The sequence below is a fragment of the Rutilus rutilus genome (assembly GCF_951802725.1).
Source record: "Rutilus rutilus genome assembly, chromosome: 20".
Lineage (NCBI taxonomy): Eukaryota > Metazoa > Chordata > Actinopteri > Cypriniformes > Leuciscidae > Rutilus > Rutilus rutilus.
The window spans coordinates 12,791,213-12,809,509 of record NC_140225.1 but is presented as its reverse complement, the minus strand read 5'-3'; the positions used below and the strand labels follow the sequence as shown (position 1 = coordinate 12,809,509).

The following is an 18,297-nucleotide window of genomic DNA, read 5'->3' as shown; positions in this document are numbered from 1 at the left end:
ACCAAGAAATAGAGCAATGCAATAATCCAGACGTGATGTGATTAATGCATGAATTAAGGTTTCAGCATCAGCTAAAGTGAGAGAAGATCAAAGACGTGCAATATTACGAAGATGGAAAAAAGAGTTTTTAACAAGAGAAGAAATATGAGAGCCAAAAGATTTGAGTTGATTAAGACACCAAGGTTACGAATAGATGACGAAGGCTTAACATGAACTCCATCAATATCAAAGGACAGGTCCATCCTTTTGACTGAGGCAGCAGAGCCAATCACCAATATCTCAGTTTTTGTATTATTTAATTTGAGGAAATTCAGGGACATCCAATGCTTGATGTCCCTTATACATGCAGTGAGTGAGTCAGGCAGGGATGGCCAATCGGAGCTGGTGGTAAGATAAATTTGAATGTCATCAGCATAGCAATGAAATTGAAGTCCATTTCTGCGTATGATGTCACCAAGTGTATATATAGATGATGATAAACAATAGTGGGCCAAGAACTGAACCTTGAGGAACACCCTGTGTAAGCGAAGCAGTGGCAGATCTATACCCTTGGATGGTGATATAGTACTTTCTGTCGCTGATGTAAGAAATGAGCCAGGAAAGAGCGGAACCAGTGATGCCGATATCAGAAAGCCGAGAGATCAGTATTTCTTGGCAAACTGTGTCAAATGCAGCACTTAGATCGAGAAGCATCAAGATGTTTATTAACCCTGAATCCACAGACAAAATAATGTCGTTAACCACCCGAAGAAGAGCAGTTTCAGTGCAATGAGATGGGCAAAATCCTGACTGAAAAGGTTCAAAAAGACCATTAACATCTAAATATGATCGCAATTGCGAAGGCACACGCTTTTCAAGGAGTTTGTTTAAGAACGTTAAATTAGATATTGGCCTGTAATTGTCCATATTTAGATGGTCAAAGCCTGGTTTTTTTAAGAATGGGGGTCACCGCAGCCATTTTTAATTCTGCTGGGACAATGGTGGAAGCCAAACTACAGTTTGTGTTATAAAGGGTGCAACCTCGAGGACTCACGTGGAATTCCTAATGGTAGAGGAGAAATAAGAGGATATTGCATCGTTGAGGGCTGTACGGTAGTTGAGCAAATGTTCTTTAAAAGCCAGAGAGTGCACAATGAGTCCAGTTTTCCTGTATAGTCTTTCCAGGCGGCGACCCTCAGTTTTCATCGTTCGAAGTTCAGGAGTGAACCAGGGTGAGGCACGAGTAGATGGAACCAGTCTAGTTTTAACAGGAGCATGACTCTCAAGTATTTGAGAAAAAGCATTATTGTAAATACAGCAGATTTCTGACGGACATTCTGACAAGGTTGAAGCCCTTATTGAAACAGAGAAAGAAGATGGATTCACAGAATTGATTTTACGATAGGTGAGCATTTTCTTCAGTGGTGATATAGATAATGGAAAACTAAAACTGAAGTTTATGAGTTTGTGATCTGAGAAAGCAAAATCAGAGCCACTAACAAGAATATTATATAAGCCAGATGTACATATGAGATCCAGTATATGACCCCTGGAGTGAGTAGCAAAAGTTACATGTTTGAGTTAAGTTGAAACAGTCCAGCACAGACATCAATTATTTGCATTGTGCAGTGTTTTCATGTATATTAAAATCACCAAGCAAAATAACAGATGAATGACTACCTAGAGTAAGTAACTCACTAATCTCAAAGAAAAAAGTGAGAGGGAAATTTTGGAGGTCGGTAAATTAAGATTACAGCCAGTGACGTTTGGCCAGTAATTTTCAGCGCTAGGTATTCAAATGCTGCAACATCATGAAACTCGATCTTGGATATTTTAATAGTCTCACGGCAAACTACAGCCAGCCCTCCACCTCAACGATGAAGACGCGGATGAGAGAAATAGATGTACCCAGGTGGTGTTAAGTTGAAAAGGTCATTTCCATCAAAAGTAGCATGTCCAGGTTTGAGTCAATGATTATGTCATTCAACACTGATGCTTTATCAGTTAAAGAGCCAGTGTTCAATAGCGCACATCGCAAGTCTGTAGATGCGCGTCTGCAGGTTGTATGTGGCGAGGTCGGCGTAAAACTCCAAGTTGTTCACACCATTTATAAGTGTCTGGAGCCAAGCAGAAATATCATTTTAATGTTTTGAGTTGAGCAGCAGAAAACTGTAAAGCCATCGCAGGAAAAGTTATTTGATTAACGTCATCCAAAAACAGCACAAAAAGACCAAAAAGTGGATACGCAACGACATGACCAGTGATGACCAATGTGACCCACACAACACTTTATTGGTTTAACTACGTTAGCCAGAACCGTATCGGATCCACAATCCACAGCAGGGAAGGCTACCCAACCATACCAAGGATTGACACCACAAAAAGATAAAGAGAGTGGAGACTCACTGTATCAGATGTCGAGAGGGATGTAAGGATAGGAATGGAGAGGGCTCGCAGCCGATCTGTGTGACAGGATCACGGAGACTGCCGGGTCAGTTATCCAAAACTTTTTGAGAGTGTAAAGTAGTCCAGGAAATAATCCCAGAAAAAAACATATCCAAAAGCAAACGTAACAGTCAACAATAGCAGACAGACAGGTACCAGCGTGAAGCGCCAGCACCTAGCGTTCTCACACCGCAGGTATGACAGTATGCATCAGTCTACACAAAGCAGGATGGATATATGACGGATACTGTTGTTAATATTTCTAACACTAACAAAATATCTCAACCCTTTTTGCAAGAGTGTTTACATAGCTTTAGAAATGTGTTTAATTTTACTTTTTGCATCTGACTTTTTATGGGAATCTTACTAAGCCAATGAGAATTTCACACTGGCTCCTGAAACTAGAACTCCATGAGTATTTTATCATTGCCTTATCAACACAGCGAGAGGGCCGCATCAGTTGACTCAAGACGCCCACTCTCAAGGGAGGTGACTCCTCACTTTCATCTCTAAACAAGGAAATCTGGAAAGAGACAGGAACCTTCTTTTAACTTATGCCATGACGTTGATGTTCAGATTTATGAGTCTACCCATGAGGAATGCAGCCTGTGACTCAGTGACTCACACTCAAGGGTTTGGTTTCACTGTCAGAAGAACTAATTCTAAAGACTTGTCATACACAAAAGCCATGCATGGGCAGTAAGAGTAGGACTGGGTCATATATTTAATATTTGTCATGATTTTTTCTGGTGATAATTTTATTGTGCTTTTTTTCCTCTAGAAAGCATGTCATTAGACTAGTTTTGAGAAACCTTCTTGACCTGCAACAATGTTTTACGAGAAATTGCAATATAGTATCATAACCTCTGATATTTTACACTATATTATATATTATACAACCTCTGATATTATACTATATATTCACTACCAGATTTTTTATTTCTGTGATGGCAAAGCTGAATATTCTCTCCAGTGTCACATGATCCTCTAGAAATCATTCTAATATTTGCTACTCAAGAAATATTTGTTATTATTTTCAATGTTGAAAACAGTTTAATATTTATGTGGAAACCATGATACAGTTTTTTCAGGACTTTAAAAGTTTTTTGTAACAATGTCTACTTTCACTTTTGATTAATTTAATGCGTCCTTGCTGAATAAAAGGTTTAATTTAACAATTTTACTACTGTTGACTAATTTTACTACTGTCACCCATGGAAACAATCACAGTGAGTTTCGAAAAAGAAAGGTTAAACAACCGATCACCCAGGGGTGTATCATGGTACGTGTCTCTAGGAAAATAAGTATGAACGAATGTGCTATTTACTCACAGGTGTTGAGTTGATGACAACACTGCACAGGCTCTGTGCCACTGATAACATAGTGACGGCCTTCCTATCCCTCACTGAACCTAGTGACGGGAGGCCAGTGGTACTTTACAGTGCTTTACTTAGTTAATGCGTCAAGGTCAGACAAAACAAGTTTACACTGCAAAAATGTAATCGCCATGACTGGATAGATACCAGCAGGATGTTATGCACTTTCCCATTAGTTAAGGTGGATGTAGCAAATCTGACAACCAAGAAGCGGATGATGCAGAGGCCAATTTTTCAGTCAATGTTGCCAGGCAATGCTGCTGAAAACAGGCAACAGCACAGGAGAAACAGTTTAGCCAATGTTGAGCATTACCTTTACCAAACTAGTTGCATCATCACAGCTTGCTGTCTGTTTCCAGTCTGGGCACTACATAAAAATGAATACTTTCTCAAAGTCATCTGTGTCAACACCTAGAATGAGTGGTGTTGACACCTAGAATCATTTTGTCAGATGAACCCCAACTACAAATCAGATGGCAATTCATTGTTTAATCACAGTGCAAAAGATAATATATTGAGATTCAAATTGAATTACAGTCAGAAAAAAAACAAATATGAGATGGAAAAGTTCTGGGAAGTTAAGAGGTGGTGCTTGCACCTTTTTAATCACCTATCGCTCTCTGATCTGGCTTCTGATGCACATTTAGAAGAATTCTTCCACTCACTGTAATGTTACTTTCTGTATTGCTTTTGTATTGCTATGCACTGAGCTAAAATGGGATGGATAAGGAACATACATATGAAAGGTCAGTGCAGAAAGGAAGTGACATAACAATGGTTCTAATAGACAGACATAAAAAATCTATATTTAGGGTCCTAAACACAAAAAAAAGGATGACATGCATTTTTTTAATATACTGCCAACTTACCGCTTTGCCAAAATCCATCTCGGAAAAGAACCTATACCAAGGCTCATTCACTAAATCTACATCTTCTGGACTTACGTCCTGAGTCTACAGAGATATGGCAACAAGGAAAGGAGGACAAAGAGAGAGAGAAAGAGAAAGAGAAATAGGAAGTTTCAGAATACAAAGACAATGAGACTGAATGATGATGTTACATGAACTCTCTCATATTGTCATGATCTCAGACAGTAAAGTAAAAAAAGGCTCCAGGCTGAGACAGCAGAGGAAACATGAATTGGATTTGTTTCCAGCTTGATGACTTGTTGCAAGAGCGTCTGGTTGATCTCAGCAAAGGAACAGGAATTAGAAAATAAAGATCTCATAAAGACAAAGTAATGATGATGGAAAGGGATCCATAGATCATAGGTCTTATACATTAATGTATATAACAAGCGAACAAGGAAAATAAACATATTCATATACTCAAAATCCATAATTTCACACTTCTGATATGAATATCAATCTTTTTGCATTATTGTTTGCTTATAAAATCCTGCCAAATATTTTCTACACTGTTATAAAAATCAATAACAATAATTATGCTATATTTAACATGATATTACACTATTGTACAAAAGTTTGGGTCGGTAAGATTTTTCTTTTAAATAAATGAATACTATTTTGAGAAATAATTATTTTATTCAGCAGGAATGTTGATCAAAAAGTGACAATAAAGACATGTGGTGTTACAAAAGATTTCGAATTAAATCTTTTTTTCCTTTTTAACTTTCTATTCTTTAAAGAATCCTGAAAAATGTATCATTCAATGCATCATATCAAAATATTAAGCTGCACAACTGTTTTCAACATTGATAATAAGAAATGTTTCGTGAGCAGCAAATCAGCATATTGAATGATTTCTGAAGGATCATGTGACACTGAAGACTTTCTGACTCTTTGCCATCACAGTAATAAATTACATTTATTTTAAATTATATTTAATTAGAAAACAATTTATATTGTAATAATATTTTACAATATTACTGTTTTTACTGTATATTTGATCAAATAAATGCAGTCTTCGTAGAAAATTCTTTCAAAAACATAAAAAAATCTTTCCGACCCCAAACTTTTGAACAGTAATGTACATATCATTTAAAAATAATTGAAAAATTCCACGACACAAAATTTTCCAAAAGAAAAGGACTGTTTCTGCAGAGCTAAATCAATGAAGAGACAGGCAGCACATTATCTTCTGCCCTAGATAGGACCTGACCTGGAGCCAATTTAATTACTTTCCCTAACAATTAGCAGAAAATGAAAGAACTAATGCAGCTCGCACTTTTTATGCTTCAGTTGTTTCACTGACAGGATCCAACGTGCTTTGCTTGGCTTCTACAATAAACCTATTTCAGCGGTATGTCATCAGAAAGACATTATGTAATACCAGCAGCTCCCAGAATGAGTCATGCTAAAAAGATTGAATCACTGAATGTCATGGTAACAAACCTCCCATGAAAATGACCAGACTGCAGACACACTCAAGCCCCAGCAGGAGTCTCTATTCTTAACTGGGTCTGGACAATGCAAGTGTCACTTATTGATGATCTTTTTATAGCTGAGTAAAAGGTCCTCCTACTTTCTATCTTCTATACTTAACCTTACTGTAGTGTGTGCACTGCTACGAACACACGTTATGATCATGTCATATATGCTATGCACAGTACAGTATATCACGACATCACTAGCACAAGTCACCTACCGAGGTCACTTAAGACAACCAAGCTGTGAGTGTGCTGTGTCCTTTTAAGTGAAACAGGCAGAAACCAGCTCTTGCAGCATCAAACGGCATGCACAGCAACAGCACTCAGAAAACATGCGTGTATAAAGAGCATCATACCTTTCTCTCCTGCTTCAGCACTGAAGACTTTCCTGGCTCGTACTCAAATATGCTCTTGGGCTCAGCACGGTACTTCCTGGTGTCTACTTTCTTGTCAGGGGGCTCCCACTCATTCCTGCAGGGATGCATGGGGGGAGAGATAGAGTGATACAGCAAGGGAGGTGGAGAGTCGCCATGGCAACCAACAAGGGCAAGTTTTAGTTAAGCGTTCCCATACATGCAGCTTGAATATATATAAAATCTCATATAAAAGCACTTCAATCATCTAATTGGAGAAGTGTATTCTGCAGTGTTATACATACATATTTAGAAACCTGTTTTGCATAATTTTGATTTAATACAAATTTTCCATTACAAATTATTGTAACACTTTACAATTAGGCTCAAATCTTTGACTGTAATTATCCAATAAATAATACCAACGATTTTTATAAAATTTATTAATCTCCGCAAATTTATACAACTATTATAATGATATTGTTATTATAATATACTATTGTTCATAGTATTAATTCATGTTCTTTAATTACCTGCAATTAAAGGAAATAAAAATTCACCTGGATAAATAAATGCTGTAAGCGTATCAAGAGACTTGTTAGTTCAAGATTGCTAAGTCATTGACTAATATTAATTACATTAACTTCAGTATTTCTTTATTGTGCAGATCCTGATATTATCTACAGAATCTTAAATATTTATTATTCATTAAATGTCATAATGTTTTGTTTTCCAAATTCTAAAACCATTTTAATCTCCAGTTTTAATTTACATTTTAAATCCCTTATTTTTAGTGTGATCTCAGTCTTTTGGGCTGTATATTTATAACCTAAAATGATCTACAAGGATACAAATTAAAGGCACTTAATTTATTTTCTGCTGGTGAACACTGATGGCAAAAAAAAAAAAAAAACAGGTCTCCATTATGATTTCTAGCAGCAAACAGCAACATCTCGAACCCAACACATGCTTGTTAAGCAGAATGACAAATGCTAAAATACAGTGTTTCACATATTGAGGTCCTGTGAAGAAATGTCATCATCTCTATGTTGAGCAACACTAGCAATGTGCAAGAATTCACACTCTAATATGAAAGTTTCAGAATTCAGTCAATAAATGAGCTAGAATCTCCTCCATAAATCATAACATTTGTTTCATTCATAGTGTCATGGCTCACCTCTGAGGTTTTAGGGAAGATGTGCGTGTTGGCACAGGCAGCTGTCCTCTTGAGCTCCCCATGTCTACTGCACTTCTGGAGCGAGGGACTGGCCGCACTTCAGAATAAATGCAAATAACAGACACTTTTAGAACTGAAACACAGCTTTCCTTTAAATAAGAATGCATAATGTTGTTTTTATCCCTTAGCTAAATTAAAGGGATTGTTCACCCCAGAATGAAAATTCTGTCATCATTTACTCACCCTCAAGTTCTTCCAAACCTGAATTTCTTTCTTTCTTCCAGTTTAGAACAACTTGAGGGTGAGTAAATGACAGAATTTTAGTAAAAAAATTACGCACAAACACTTACCATCCTCACCACCATGTGCCGGCCTGTCATCTGAAAGAGTCAGAAAATACTTATTAGATGCAAATAGTAAATAATAATCAGTGATGAAGCAATACAGCTGACATATTTTTGTGAAACTATTAGAAAACAGTGGAACTTACAACATATTGCATTTATTTCACATATCAAATGTATTCCTACGGTAGTTTGTAACCTATTTTCTTATTGTGCTCTACTTAGTGTAGCCTGTGCTCTAAAGCGGCAACTCCATAGGGGATTCTAAACATCTAATGTATAGAAGGTGAAAATTACAGGGATTAGATTAGTGTGACATAGCAGTCATTATCAACTAAATAGCAGCTCCAAGACAACTAACCAGTAGATGGCGCTATAACAACAGCAATGTGTTCTTCTGATGCTGGAATATTCTACCTAGCTGGTAAGTTACAGTACAAATAAAACATTTTCGCCACAATCTACAGAAATTAGGCATTTCAGTGGTTTACTTCAGAGTCAGACCAGCCCATGGCATTGCTAACTTTGCATTCTTAAGAATCCAATGGATACACAAAGCCCATTAGTTGTGTTGTGGCTGCTTTAATAATTCAGCAGAATCGTTCTCTAAAAGCACAGCCATGAAACACATCACAGAGGTATGAAAGCTTTTAAAATGGAGGTAATCAATCTATGAGTTTTAAATACATGGTGGTGTGGTCTTGGAAATAGCTTCATTACCACGGCTCACCTTGAGTGTTATGATTTCCTCTTTAGGACAATCAATGTGTTGACACTGTGTGCATATAAAGCAGCATCTATTGCACATTGGGATTTGTGAAAGAATTGACTGTAGATGGTGCGAACTACCCCGCATATTTAACACCTTATATTATATACACTGCGGCTATACACCCGTTAAAAGTTTGGGGTCAGTAAAATCTGATTTTTTAAAAAGAAATGAATACTTTTATTCAGCGAGGATGCATTAAAGTGATTAAAGTGACAGCAAAGACATTTGTATTGTTACAAAAGATTTATATTTCAAATAAATGCTGTTCTTTTGAGCATTCATCAAAGAAAAAGCACCAGTTTCCAAAAAAATTATTAAGCAGCACAACTATTTTCAACATTGATAATAATAAGAAATGTTTATTGAGCAGCAAATCATCATATTAGAATGATCATGTGATGCTGAAAACTGGAGTAATGATGCTGAAAATTCAGCTTTGCATCACAGGAATAAATTACATTGTAAAATATATTAAAATAGAACCGTTATTTTGATCAAATAAATGCAGCCTTTGTAAACATTAGACTTCTTTCCAAAACATTTTTAAAAATCTTACCGACCCCAAACTTTTCATTGGTAGTGCATATCCATTTCATTTGTTATTCATGAACTGGATATAAAATGACCTAACACATACAAAAGGTTAAAAGGTGTTGCTAAAGGACATAGACAGAAAAGAGTGGCATGGAGGAATGTTTAATTAAAGATCTGATTATAACTATAACCATGGTACCTCTGGCTCTCAGTGGCCTGTCATTGCTCTCTGGAAATATGTAGGTGGGACGATATGGATTTTCTTCGACAGTCTCTGAGTATAAGGTGGGTGAAAGACAAAACACACTGACAAAGATGAATACACACATATACTGTAGTGAGATGTGATCTGGACATATTCAGATTTGGAATCGATACACAAAAAGATGGCATAGAAAAGTGTTGAATGCATGTAATTCTCAAGCAGCATCTTTACCTGGGATTTTGTGAATCTGTTTGAACATGTTTCTGTACCAGTCCTTTGATAGCTCTGTGTTCTAGAAGAGAAAAATATGCAGATGGTCTTTTATTTATATACGTTTTTGGATGTACTTATTTTAGTTAAAGTAAACACAGGTGAATCTTGAGAACAACCCATTTCTTTACCCGTACTGGGACTCTGGGTACCGGGACAGCTGAATATTCAGACAGTCTCATTGTCTTTCCTTCCATGTCTGCTGGACTCTCAGAGAAAGATCTATTCTGGCTGACAGCAGGGCTCCGATTAGGGCCACTGCCCTGCTCCGCAACAGCTTCTGAAACACACGACCACAAAGTCAGATCATAGAACACAAGATGAAAAACACACTGATCTGGTACTTTCAGACGACACTTATCTAGGACAATACCTTCAAAGGGATCACTGAACGATTTAATGTTTAAATGAATAAGTCATGGCTACAGATCTATTAGAGAAGACCGTTTTCCTAGGAAGGTCAGATCCATTTGCATTTCTTGCAACACTTCTCATTTATTTTAACCATAGCTGAATACCGTAAATGTTTCTCGTGGCACTGACTGATGCACCTTTATTATGGATTTAGACCGTTTTGACAATTTTCTGGGTAAAAAAGAAAAAGTAAGTCCAATCTCAAAAGCTGCTGCTAATCTTTGTGGTAGCAGTTATGCTGGTTCATATTTTTGAAGAAACTGTGATACATTTTTTCAGGATTCTTTGATGAATAGAATATACTGTCACTTTTGATCAACGGGTTTAATGTGTAATTTAATGTGTCTTGCTGAATAAATGTATTTATTTCTTAAAAAAAAAAAAAAATCATAATAAGGTCAAACTTTTGAATGGTAGTGTCCTTTTTATATAATTAATATACACAATGCCCACAACCATACAACAGAGACACTCCCACCTTAAAGTGCCCCTATTATGCAATTTTAAATGTTCTTAATTTTGTTTTGTAGGTCTCCTACAATAGGTTTACATGCATCCAAGAGTAAAAAAAAACACTTTAATTTTCTCATAACATACACTGCTATCACACCTTTTTTCTCACAGTGTCTGAAACAGTTCGATAAAGGTTTCAGTCTCTCTAAACGAAACTAAAGCAAAGTTTTGCTCTCCAAATTTGTTACAAACCTACATAGGTTTGTTCATGAAATAAGACTGGAATAACTAACAAATCGATTCTGGCAGTTCGGAATCGACTCTTTCTTTTTGGGGTCAATAAATGAATGTATTGTGCACTTTGATCTTTGATATTACACACTACCTGAAAGGTAATACCCAAAAAAACATAACAAGGGCGCACTAAAAAACGACTACTGAGATTCTGTCCAAATCAGTGCATGAAATCATAAACGTCTGATATTAATTTGAACTCAAACATAACTTTGGAAACTAATCGCATGTGAAATTAAGAGAATATTCGATACAGTTTTTCTTTCTATATCATGAAAGCTTTTTGCTTTTTAATTAGCTTGACACTCGATTCTACTTTTGATGCCACCTGAAATATTAAGAGGCTGGTATTTACCTCTGCTGTGCTGCAGAAAGACGATTGTTGGGTTCACACTGCTGGTGCGGGGATATGAAGAGGACACTTTGGCTGATGAGGTAATAGCACTCGGTTGATCAAGGCAGGATGTGAGCTGAGACTGACTCTCACTTACAGGCGAGTCCACCTGAGGAAGACACACAAAAGCACTGACTCTGGTGTCACATATTGGTTGTGAAATACAGACAACTTTGAATTTCTCAGAAATTTGCATGGAATTTGCATTCACTTAAAGGACAAGTTCGGTATTTTACACTTAAAGCCCTGTTTTCAGATCATTTCTGATGAAATGCAATGGTTAAGATTGAAATTTGGACAAATGCTGTTGGCCTGGTTTTTGTGGTAGCACCCACCCACCTCCACAATGGTTGCATAGGTGCACTGGAACGATCCTTCCCAAAATGCATTAAACTTTCGTTTACAAAGACGTGAAACTCACCGAGTGGTCAGGGGTGTTCACTGATATGCTCACACAAAAATCGCTGCAAAAGATGCTTTCCAACAGGTTTTATCGTAGTTTTTGTCCAACTCCATTGACTTGTATTGGATGTGCTGTGAGGTACGGTATTACTCCGCTGCCGGAAAGTGTCTATTATTCAAGCTCTCAACAGAAGAATGTACGGGTGTGAGGCGTTTGGAAAATAGGTCCACAGTTTTACAACGAATGGTAAAACACCTGTTGGAAAGCATCTTTTGCAGAGATTTTTGTCCAAATTTCAATCTTAACCATTGCATTTCATCAGAAATGATCTGAAAACAGGGCTTTAAGTGTAAAATACCGAACTTGTCCTTTAACATCTCTCTCAAGCAAATGATTATTGCAAAGATTCCTCTGTGATGCTGCTGAAGACAGTGACAATTACAACAATACAGCACTTTTTTTGGTTTCTTCTAATTACTGTGTGTCATTGGTCTTGAAGAGGCCATCTAAACCAGGAGTATTCAACCCATACTTTATAATAACTTTTATTAAGAATATTTATACAATGCTTGCAGTGTTTTAGTATTTTTATGTTTGGAATTAATTTAAGTTTAAGTGTTATAATAATAATAATAATAATAATTTGTGCATTTTTCAGTTTATTAGCTTAAAAAAATATATTTTAGAATTTTGTTTAGCTTTAATTTATTTTATTTCAGTTGTAGTAAATTTTGTACTTCAGCTTAAACTTATTTTTAAGTTTAAGTTTTTCATCTAATATTTTTATTTCAGCTTAACAAAAACATTTTTAATAGTTTTAGTTAACAATACAAAACTGGCTCAACAAAAAAAAATTTAACAGTAGTTAAAAATGAGTTAATAGTAAAAATGTCATACATTTTTACAGTATCTTCTCCACTGACGCCCTAGAGTACCTTCATGAATCCCTTGGATCTATATACCATTACAGAAGATAATGTAAATGTAAAACAGATCTACAAATGTCATCTTGCTTGTGAAATACTGACAACATTTCAGTCGTTACACTCATTTAAGAGTGAAGTGTTCAGAATTTTCCTCACTCTTGTCTCCAGAGATCTTAGGATCGAGCTGTTTAATTAGCACTGATATAGATCTCTAAATTATATTTTCGCAAGAAAGCAAAGCATTGCTAAAAAGTAATGAGCTTCAAACATGGTGACTCACCTTTGTTGGTGTCTCATTGACTTGAGTTGAATTTAAATCAGCTCTGGTGTTGTTTACACTTCTCTCGGGCAGACTTGTTTCTGTGGCATCTCCATTGACCGCACCAAGCCATCCACCTGTAACAAATCCAAACAGTTTAGATTCTCAAAGGATCAGGGAATCTCCATGGAATTTTTTAAAACCTAAAAAGGCATAAACATGAAACAGAGCTGCAACCATTTGGCAGCAGACCTGTTTGTTTCCAGCGCTAACCACAATTTATGCCACAACAGATTCCTTAATCCTCCATTAAACGAATCACCAGCCAGAATCTGTCAGAACTGAACCCCACAGAAAGTCTTCATCCACAGAGATGCTAATTTATGACTGGGAAAAAAACCATTCTCTGAACTTTGTCATGAGAACAAGGAGACCATTGAACCCACTGTAAGAAGTGTTTGTTCCAATGGCCTTTTTATTCAGGCACAACAACAATTAAGGCATCTCTCCCAAGTGCTGGCAGTTAGCCAGGATAGTTCCAACATGGAGAGGGTGAAAACGTCCACGCTGAAGGTCTCCGTTTCCAGAGCTCAAAGTGGGTGTGAACAAAAGACGTCTTTGATTAACCTCTGTAAGTATGAGCATTCACTGAAAGTTATTTGAGCAATGAAGTTGACTGTCAGACAATGCTGTATAAGTTCCTCACAAAAACACACTTTTTTTTCCTTATAATTTACTAGCAACCAACCACATCATACACATTGACGGTCAAAATAACATGTGAAAAGGAAACTCAAGAACGCACCATTCCTGTAAACAGAGATCTTTCCAGATAATGATTGCTCAGAAAAAACAAGAACACCTTTTAGTGTACATTAGCTACACATATCATTAGTAACATTATTTCAGCACACAACAATTAATCTGGCACTGTACTGCTTGGTGCAATATATACAGAGCACTCTCCTATTGACACATCCTCCATTTCCAACTCACTTTTGGCAGAGTTCACGGATAGCTCTTGGCCCGTGCCGTCCTCATCATCGATGTGCACAAGCGTGGCCCTCAAAGTAACAGCACCCTTGCCCTTGCAAACGCGGGTAGGGTCCAACTCTGCAAAAATACAAAGCAACTAAATTGATTATCTTTTCAAAGCACTAAATAAAGTGTACATGATGCCAACGACCATATTCGTTTTACATTATTCAAACGTTAGACTCCCAAATCCTAAAAATACTGGTCTTACCAGTAGGCATGAGATCAGGTGAACTTTTCATGATCCTCAATGGTGTTACTCGCACAGCAGATACAGTGCGCCGACAGGGTGGACGTGCTTCAAGTGAAGATGGGAGAACAGGAAAAAAAAAAGATTATAATTGCATATTTGCAGTTTTTCACATCGTCTGTGACATTTTGGGTTGTGACATACTGAGTTATTGTTAGAAATTGAGAACAACAGCACTAATAATGGTCACATAGAGACCCGAGGGCTTTTTAAATTCTAGGAAGATTATAATCACAGTGTTCTCTGTTGGCTGGCACAAATATCAAGGAAAGATGGATGAACGGAAGGAAATAGGGGGCCTGGCAGTAAGAATACTGATTCAACAATGACTCAAGCCAGAGAGGAAAACAGAAGGAGTCTGTTTGTGATTGCTTACTCATGAGCTTCCTGCATCAAGACATTAGACTGCTATTATTCCTATGTAGTATTTACTACAGTGTTTTGATTAGGCTAGGTGATTTGACAGGCTTAAACGATATCATATAGTTGTGCATTATATGAGGCTGTAAGCACAGATTTAAAACTGGCATGCTGAGAAAATGGCTGTCTTTTGCGGTTTTATCTTAATTGATGTTGTTGTCTATATCTGTGTTGCAGTTGTTTTGTAACTTTCATTCATACCCATGTAACTGTAAATAAAGGCTAGCCAGGCCGGTGTAACCTCAAAAAACCTGATGGAGATAGGAGATACTGAAAGTGTGGCATGCTTACCAGGACCTGCATCAAATTTCCCTGTGCCCTCTGCTGGAGAGCCCTGCAAATGAGAATGGGTGAAAGGAGAGATAACGGGAGATGCTAAGACATAATGTTGCTCAGCGTGTCATTAGGAAAGAGAACAAAGAATAGGCAAATGGTTGGCAATCAAGACAACTCAACAACAACACATCCTACTCACCTCTATTACATGTTCCTAAGCATGTTTACAACTGGTCTTTAAATTGCAAAAAAGCTGGTGCAAAAAGTAAGAGTGGGTGATAGAGACAGTTACTGTGTATAGGAAATCAGTACCAGCTGATTAAAGAATAATAGAGCCTATATCTGAATAAATCCTACCATCCAACCTTAGTCACCAACATAAAAGAAAAAAAACTGGCCTATTTGTTTATTTGCCTGCTAGGCTTGGCTTTGGTATAAGTATATTTAGACCTGATCTCATATTTAAGATCTGATTAATTGGATTGTGAAATTTTGACTGGAATAATGTTGGTAAGCGTGAGGGTGCTGATGCATGAGGAGACTCAATACCCATCTAACTAACGTGTCACACCTTTGGCTGTGGTTCACACTGAAACAAGATACAAAGTGACCTGTTATAGAACATTGACTAAGTAAGAAAATATGGGTCAATGAAAATGTGTATGTTTCAGTAGCTGCCAATGGATATCTCCCTTGAACAGATGCTTCTGCCCAGTAATAAGTAAGTCACTTTAGATAAAAGTATCTGCCAAATAACTAATTTGATAGTGATTACCCAGCAAGCAATAGCCGTCATTTCATCGTCTAGGTTAACTATAGACCTAATATAGTCCGGCTATGAGTAACCCACTTCTAGCTAAGATAACCTTGAATTTGGTTACATGATTGTTTGTGTTTGGTTTCATTTCTTTGACATGTTCTATGCGTAGCCGGTGAGTCTATTCTTGGGCTAGTTAGATGTCTATTATATTTTCACTGACAGCCCAAATTTTGCCTTATTTTAGCCTAGATGTCAGGGCTGTGTTTGGACGCCTATTAGACATCTTTTAAATGCAAAATTGCTTGCTGGGTAGTATTTTAAATGCTAATTACTATTTGCCAAGTGAGGGACTTTAAAGCAGAGTTTTCTTTAGAGATACATAATAGCATCAAAGTGGATAATTGCAGATATTTCTGTTGCATTTCTAATGGATCTCAGTGTAAACATTAACCATCTGTCTCTATGCAATGGCTCCTGTCTCATTGACTTATTTTAGCCAACAGTTACAGTCTATACAAATCAGAACCCGCTAATTAGCTAGCTAAGTAAACTTAGAACATTTAACAGAGCCTATATCTGAATTAAAGTATGTGATCTATAAATAATATTGATAAAGTACTGAAACATACACAGAAACATAACTGTTAGCATCGGATTTATCCCCTTGAAAATGGATATCCTTCTAAATTTAGAAGACTTGTGCAGTTGTGGAACGGCAATTTTGTAATTCTATAATACACAAATATGCTGTTTATAATAAACATTTATACCACATACTGAATTAGATAAGTGGGAATCATTTTCCATTGTAAAATTAAAAACAGGTCCAGCAATAACAGCTGCACACATCAATACATCAGTCAAGAGTCACACGGTTTGAGGATCCTTAATACTCTGGATTGCTCAACATGTAGCCTGTGTTGAAGGTATGCTACTAATCCTGATTTAGCTTGAGCTTTGTGGCGTTTTAGTAAATACATCCAAAGCCAAATTAGTAAATAAATATATGCAACCGATTTATTTCTGCATATTAATCTTAATAATGTTATACCGACTCAAATTTTGCAGCTTACCTTGTGAAGACCTTCAGCTGAGCTTAACTTGGTTTAAAGTCCTAACAAACACCTAAGCAGGGAGGGTGCCCTTTTAAATGTCCTTTGTTGTGGCCTATCATACAAATCCAGACTATCATGTCCTGTTTTCTTCAAAGAACTGAACCTTAACAATGCTTTACCTCTTTCAACTACCAAGATGGACCTGTCAGCACCAGCAACCTGGGAATGTTGCACCCACTTAGCATTGTGATGAACGAATTACACCATCCTGCTTTCCATCCACCTCTCCATCCCAGTCTGGCATGACAAGCACCTCATGAGGCTATAAACTATATTAAGATAACTAAGATAATAGACCAAATATGTTATAAATCTGGTGTCATACAAATTTGACAGACTATTGATTGTGGTTTATTTTAAGAAGTATCAGAACAGGGCATGGGCCATATGGGTTGGACCAGACACATTTTTTCTCACAGTAAACAGTCACCTGAGTGGTCTTATCATGGTCAAGGGCATGAACACTGACCGTTCGGGCCACTCTAGTGTATTAGAGACACTTATGATGATTACAGTCTTCTACATCATGCTAAAAATAAAATACTTCTAACAAAGTAATTCAAAAGATTTAAATGGCATGCTAGAAATGTCCTAAGAAATAATCACAAACTTTTAAAGTTCATAAAAATTCAGCCTCAAATCTGAATTACACCAAAAAAACAACAAGAAACAATAAAAATCGAAATCGTAATATTTGTCCAAGCCAGCCATGACCTCACTATTAGTCCAAAATCTTCATCTTTAATCGGCTGTAATTTTGTCATTTCGTGCAGCAGTTTTGTGAAAAAAAAAACAAAAAAAAACAGGCAAATCGTGTGAACAAACAAATTGCTGGAATCTTGTTGCATTGTGCCTAGTAACTGCTGTACTCAGTCCAGGCAAAGCTGTAAAACTGAGCAACAGTGGAAAGGCTCATGTCAGACATGGGTCCAAATCTTTGTTTCAAAATCAAAACACTGGCTTAAACCTCAGTCAAGGCCAGGCTATAAATCTCAGGTCTACAACTTTGGCTCATGTAGTGAGAAAAGGGGCCTCCTGCAGGGGCACTTGATAGCTCAATAAATCAGTTCATCCACGGAGTCTCTTACATTTCTGAACAATTTAGCTCACTGAAAGCCCAATACAAAACATTAGTGTTTCATTTATAAAAACAAACTTTTTTGAAATCCTTCTTTACAGTTATTGTACACTGTAAAAACAGCATCATTTTAACTGTAAAACATGCTACGGTAAGTAAAATGAAATACTGCTAAATATAGCTTTTTAAAGTGAAAAACAAGTTATCTTATAATTTACAGTGAAAGGCCATAAATTGACATATCCAGAATTCCCTATAACACTTAACATTTGATGGTTTTTCATTTAAATAATATGTTTCTTCATTTTCTTTGTTATCAGTTATGTACTGGGTTTTATGCAACGCTTCTGTTTACAGTGTAAAATGATTTAATAAA

The 18,297-nt window shown here is 36.7% G+C and overlaps 1 protein-coding gene across 4 annotated transcripts in view; it reads right to left on the bottom strand.

The window, feature by feature from the left end:
* sorbs1 (sorbin and SH3 domain containing 1) overlaps positions 1-18,297 on the bottom strand; it is a 50,805-nt gene that overhangs the window by 22,212 nt on the left and 10,296 nt on the right. For 3 of the 4 annotated variants that reach the window (XM_084390588.1, XM_084390585.1, XM_084390586.1), the window contains exons 2-13: positions 14,984-15,026; positions 14,234-14,320; positions 13,984-14,100; positions 13,009-13,124; positions 11,361-11,508; positions 9,976-10,124; positions 9,806-9,866; positions 9,569-9,643; positions 8,070-8,099; positions 7,720-7,816; positions 6,546-6,660; positions 4,670-4,753 (exon numbers count right to left, since the gene is read on the bottom strand). In XM_084390588.1, coding sequence (XP_084246714.1) covers positions 4,670-4,753; positions 6,546-6,660; positions 7,720-7,816; positions 8,070-8,099; positions 9,569-9,643; positions 9,806-9,866; positions 9,976-10,124; positions 11,361-11,508; positions 13,009-13,124; positions 13,984-14,100; positions 14,234-14,264 — 1,023 coding nt within the window. In that variant the 5' untranslated portion in view covers positions 14,265-14,320; positions 14,984-15,026. The remainder of the gene's footprint in view (positions 1-4,669; positions 4,754-6,545; positions 6,661-7,719; positions 7,817-8,069; positions 8,100-9,568; positions 9,644-9,805; positions 9,867-9,975; positions 10,125-11,360; positions 11,509-13,008; positions 13,125-13,983; positions 14,101-14,233; positions 14,321-14,983; positions 15,027-18,297) is intronic. The other variant, XM_084390587.1, reaches the window with a different exon arrangement.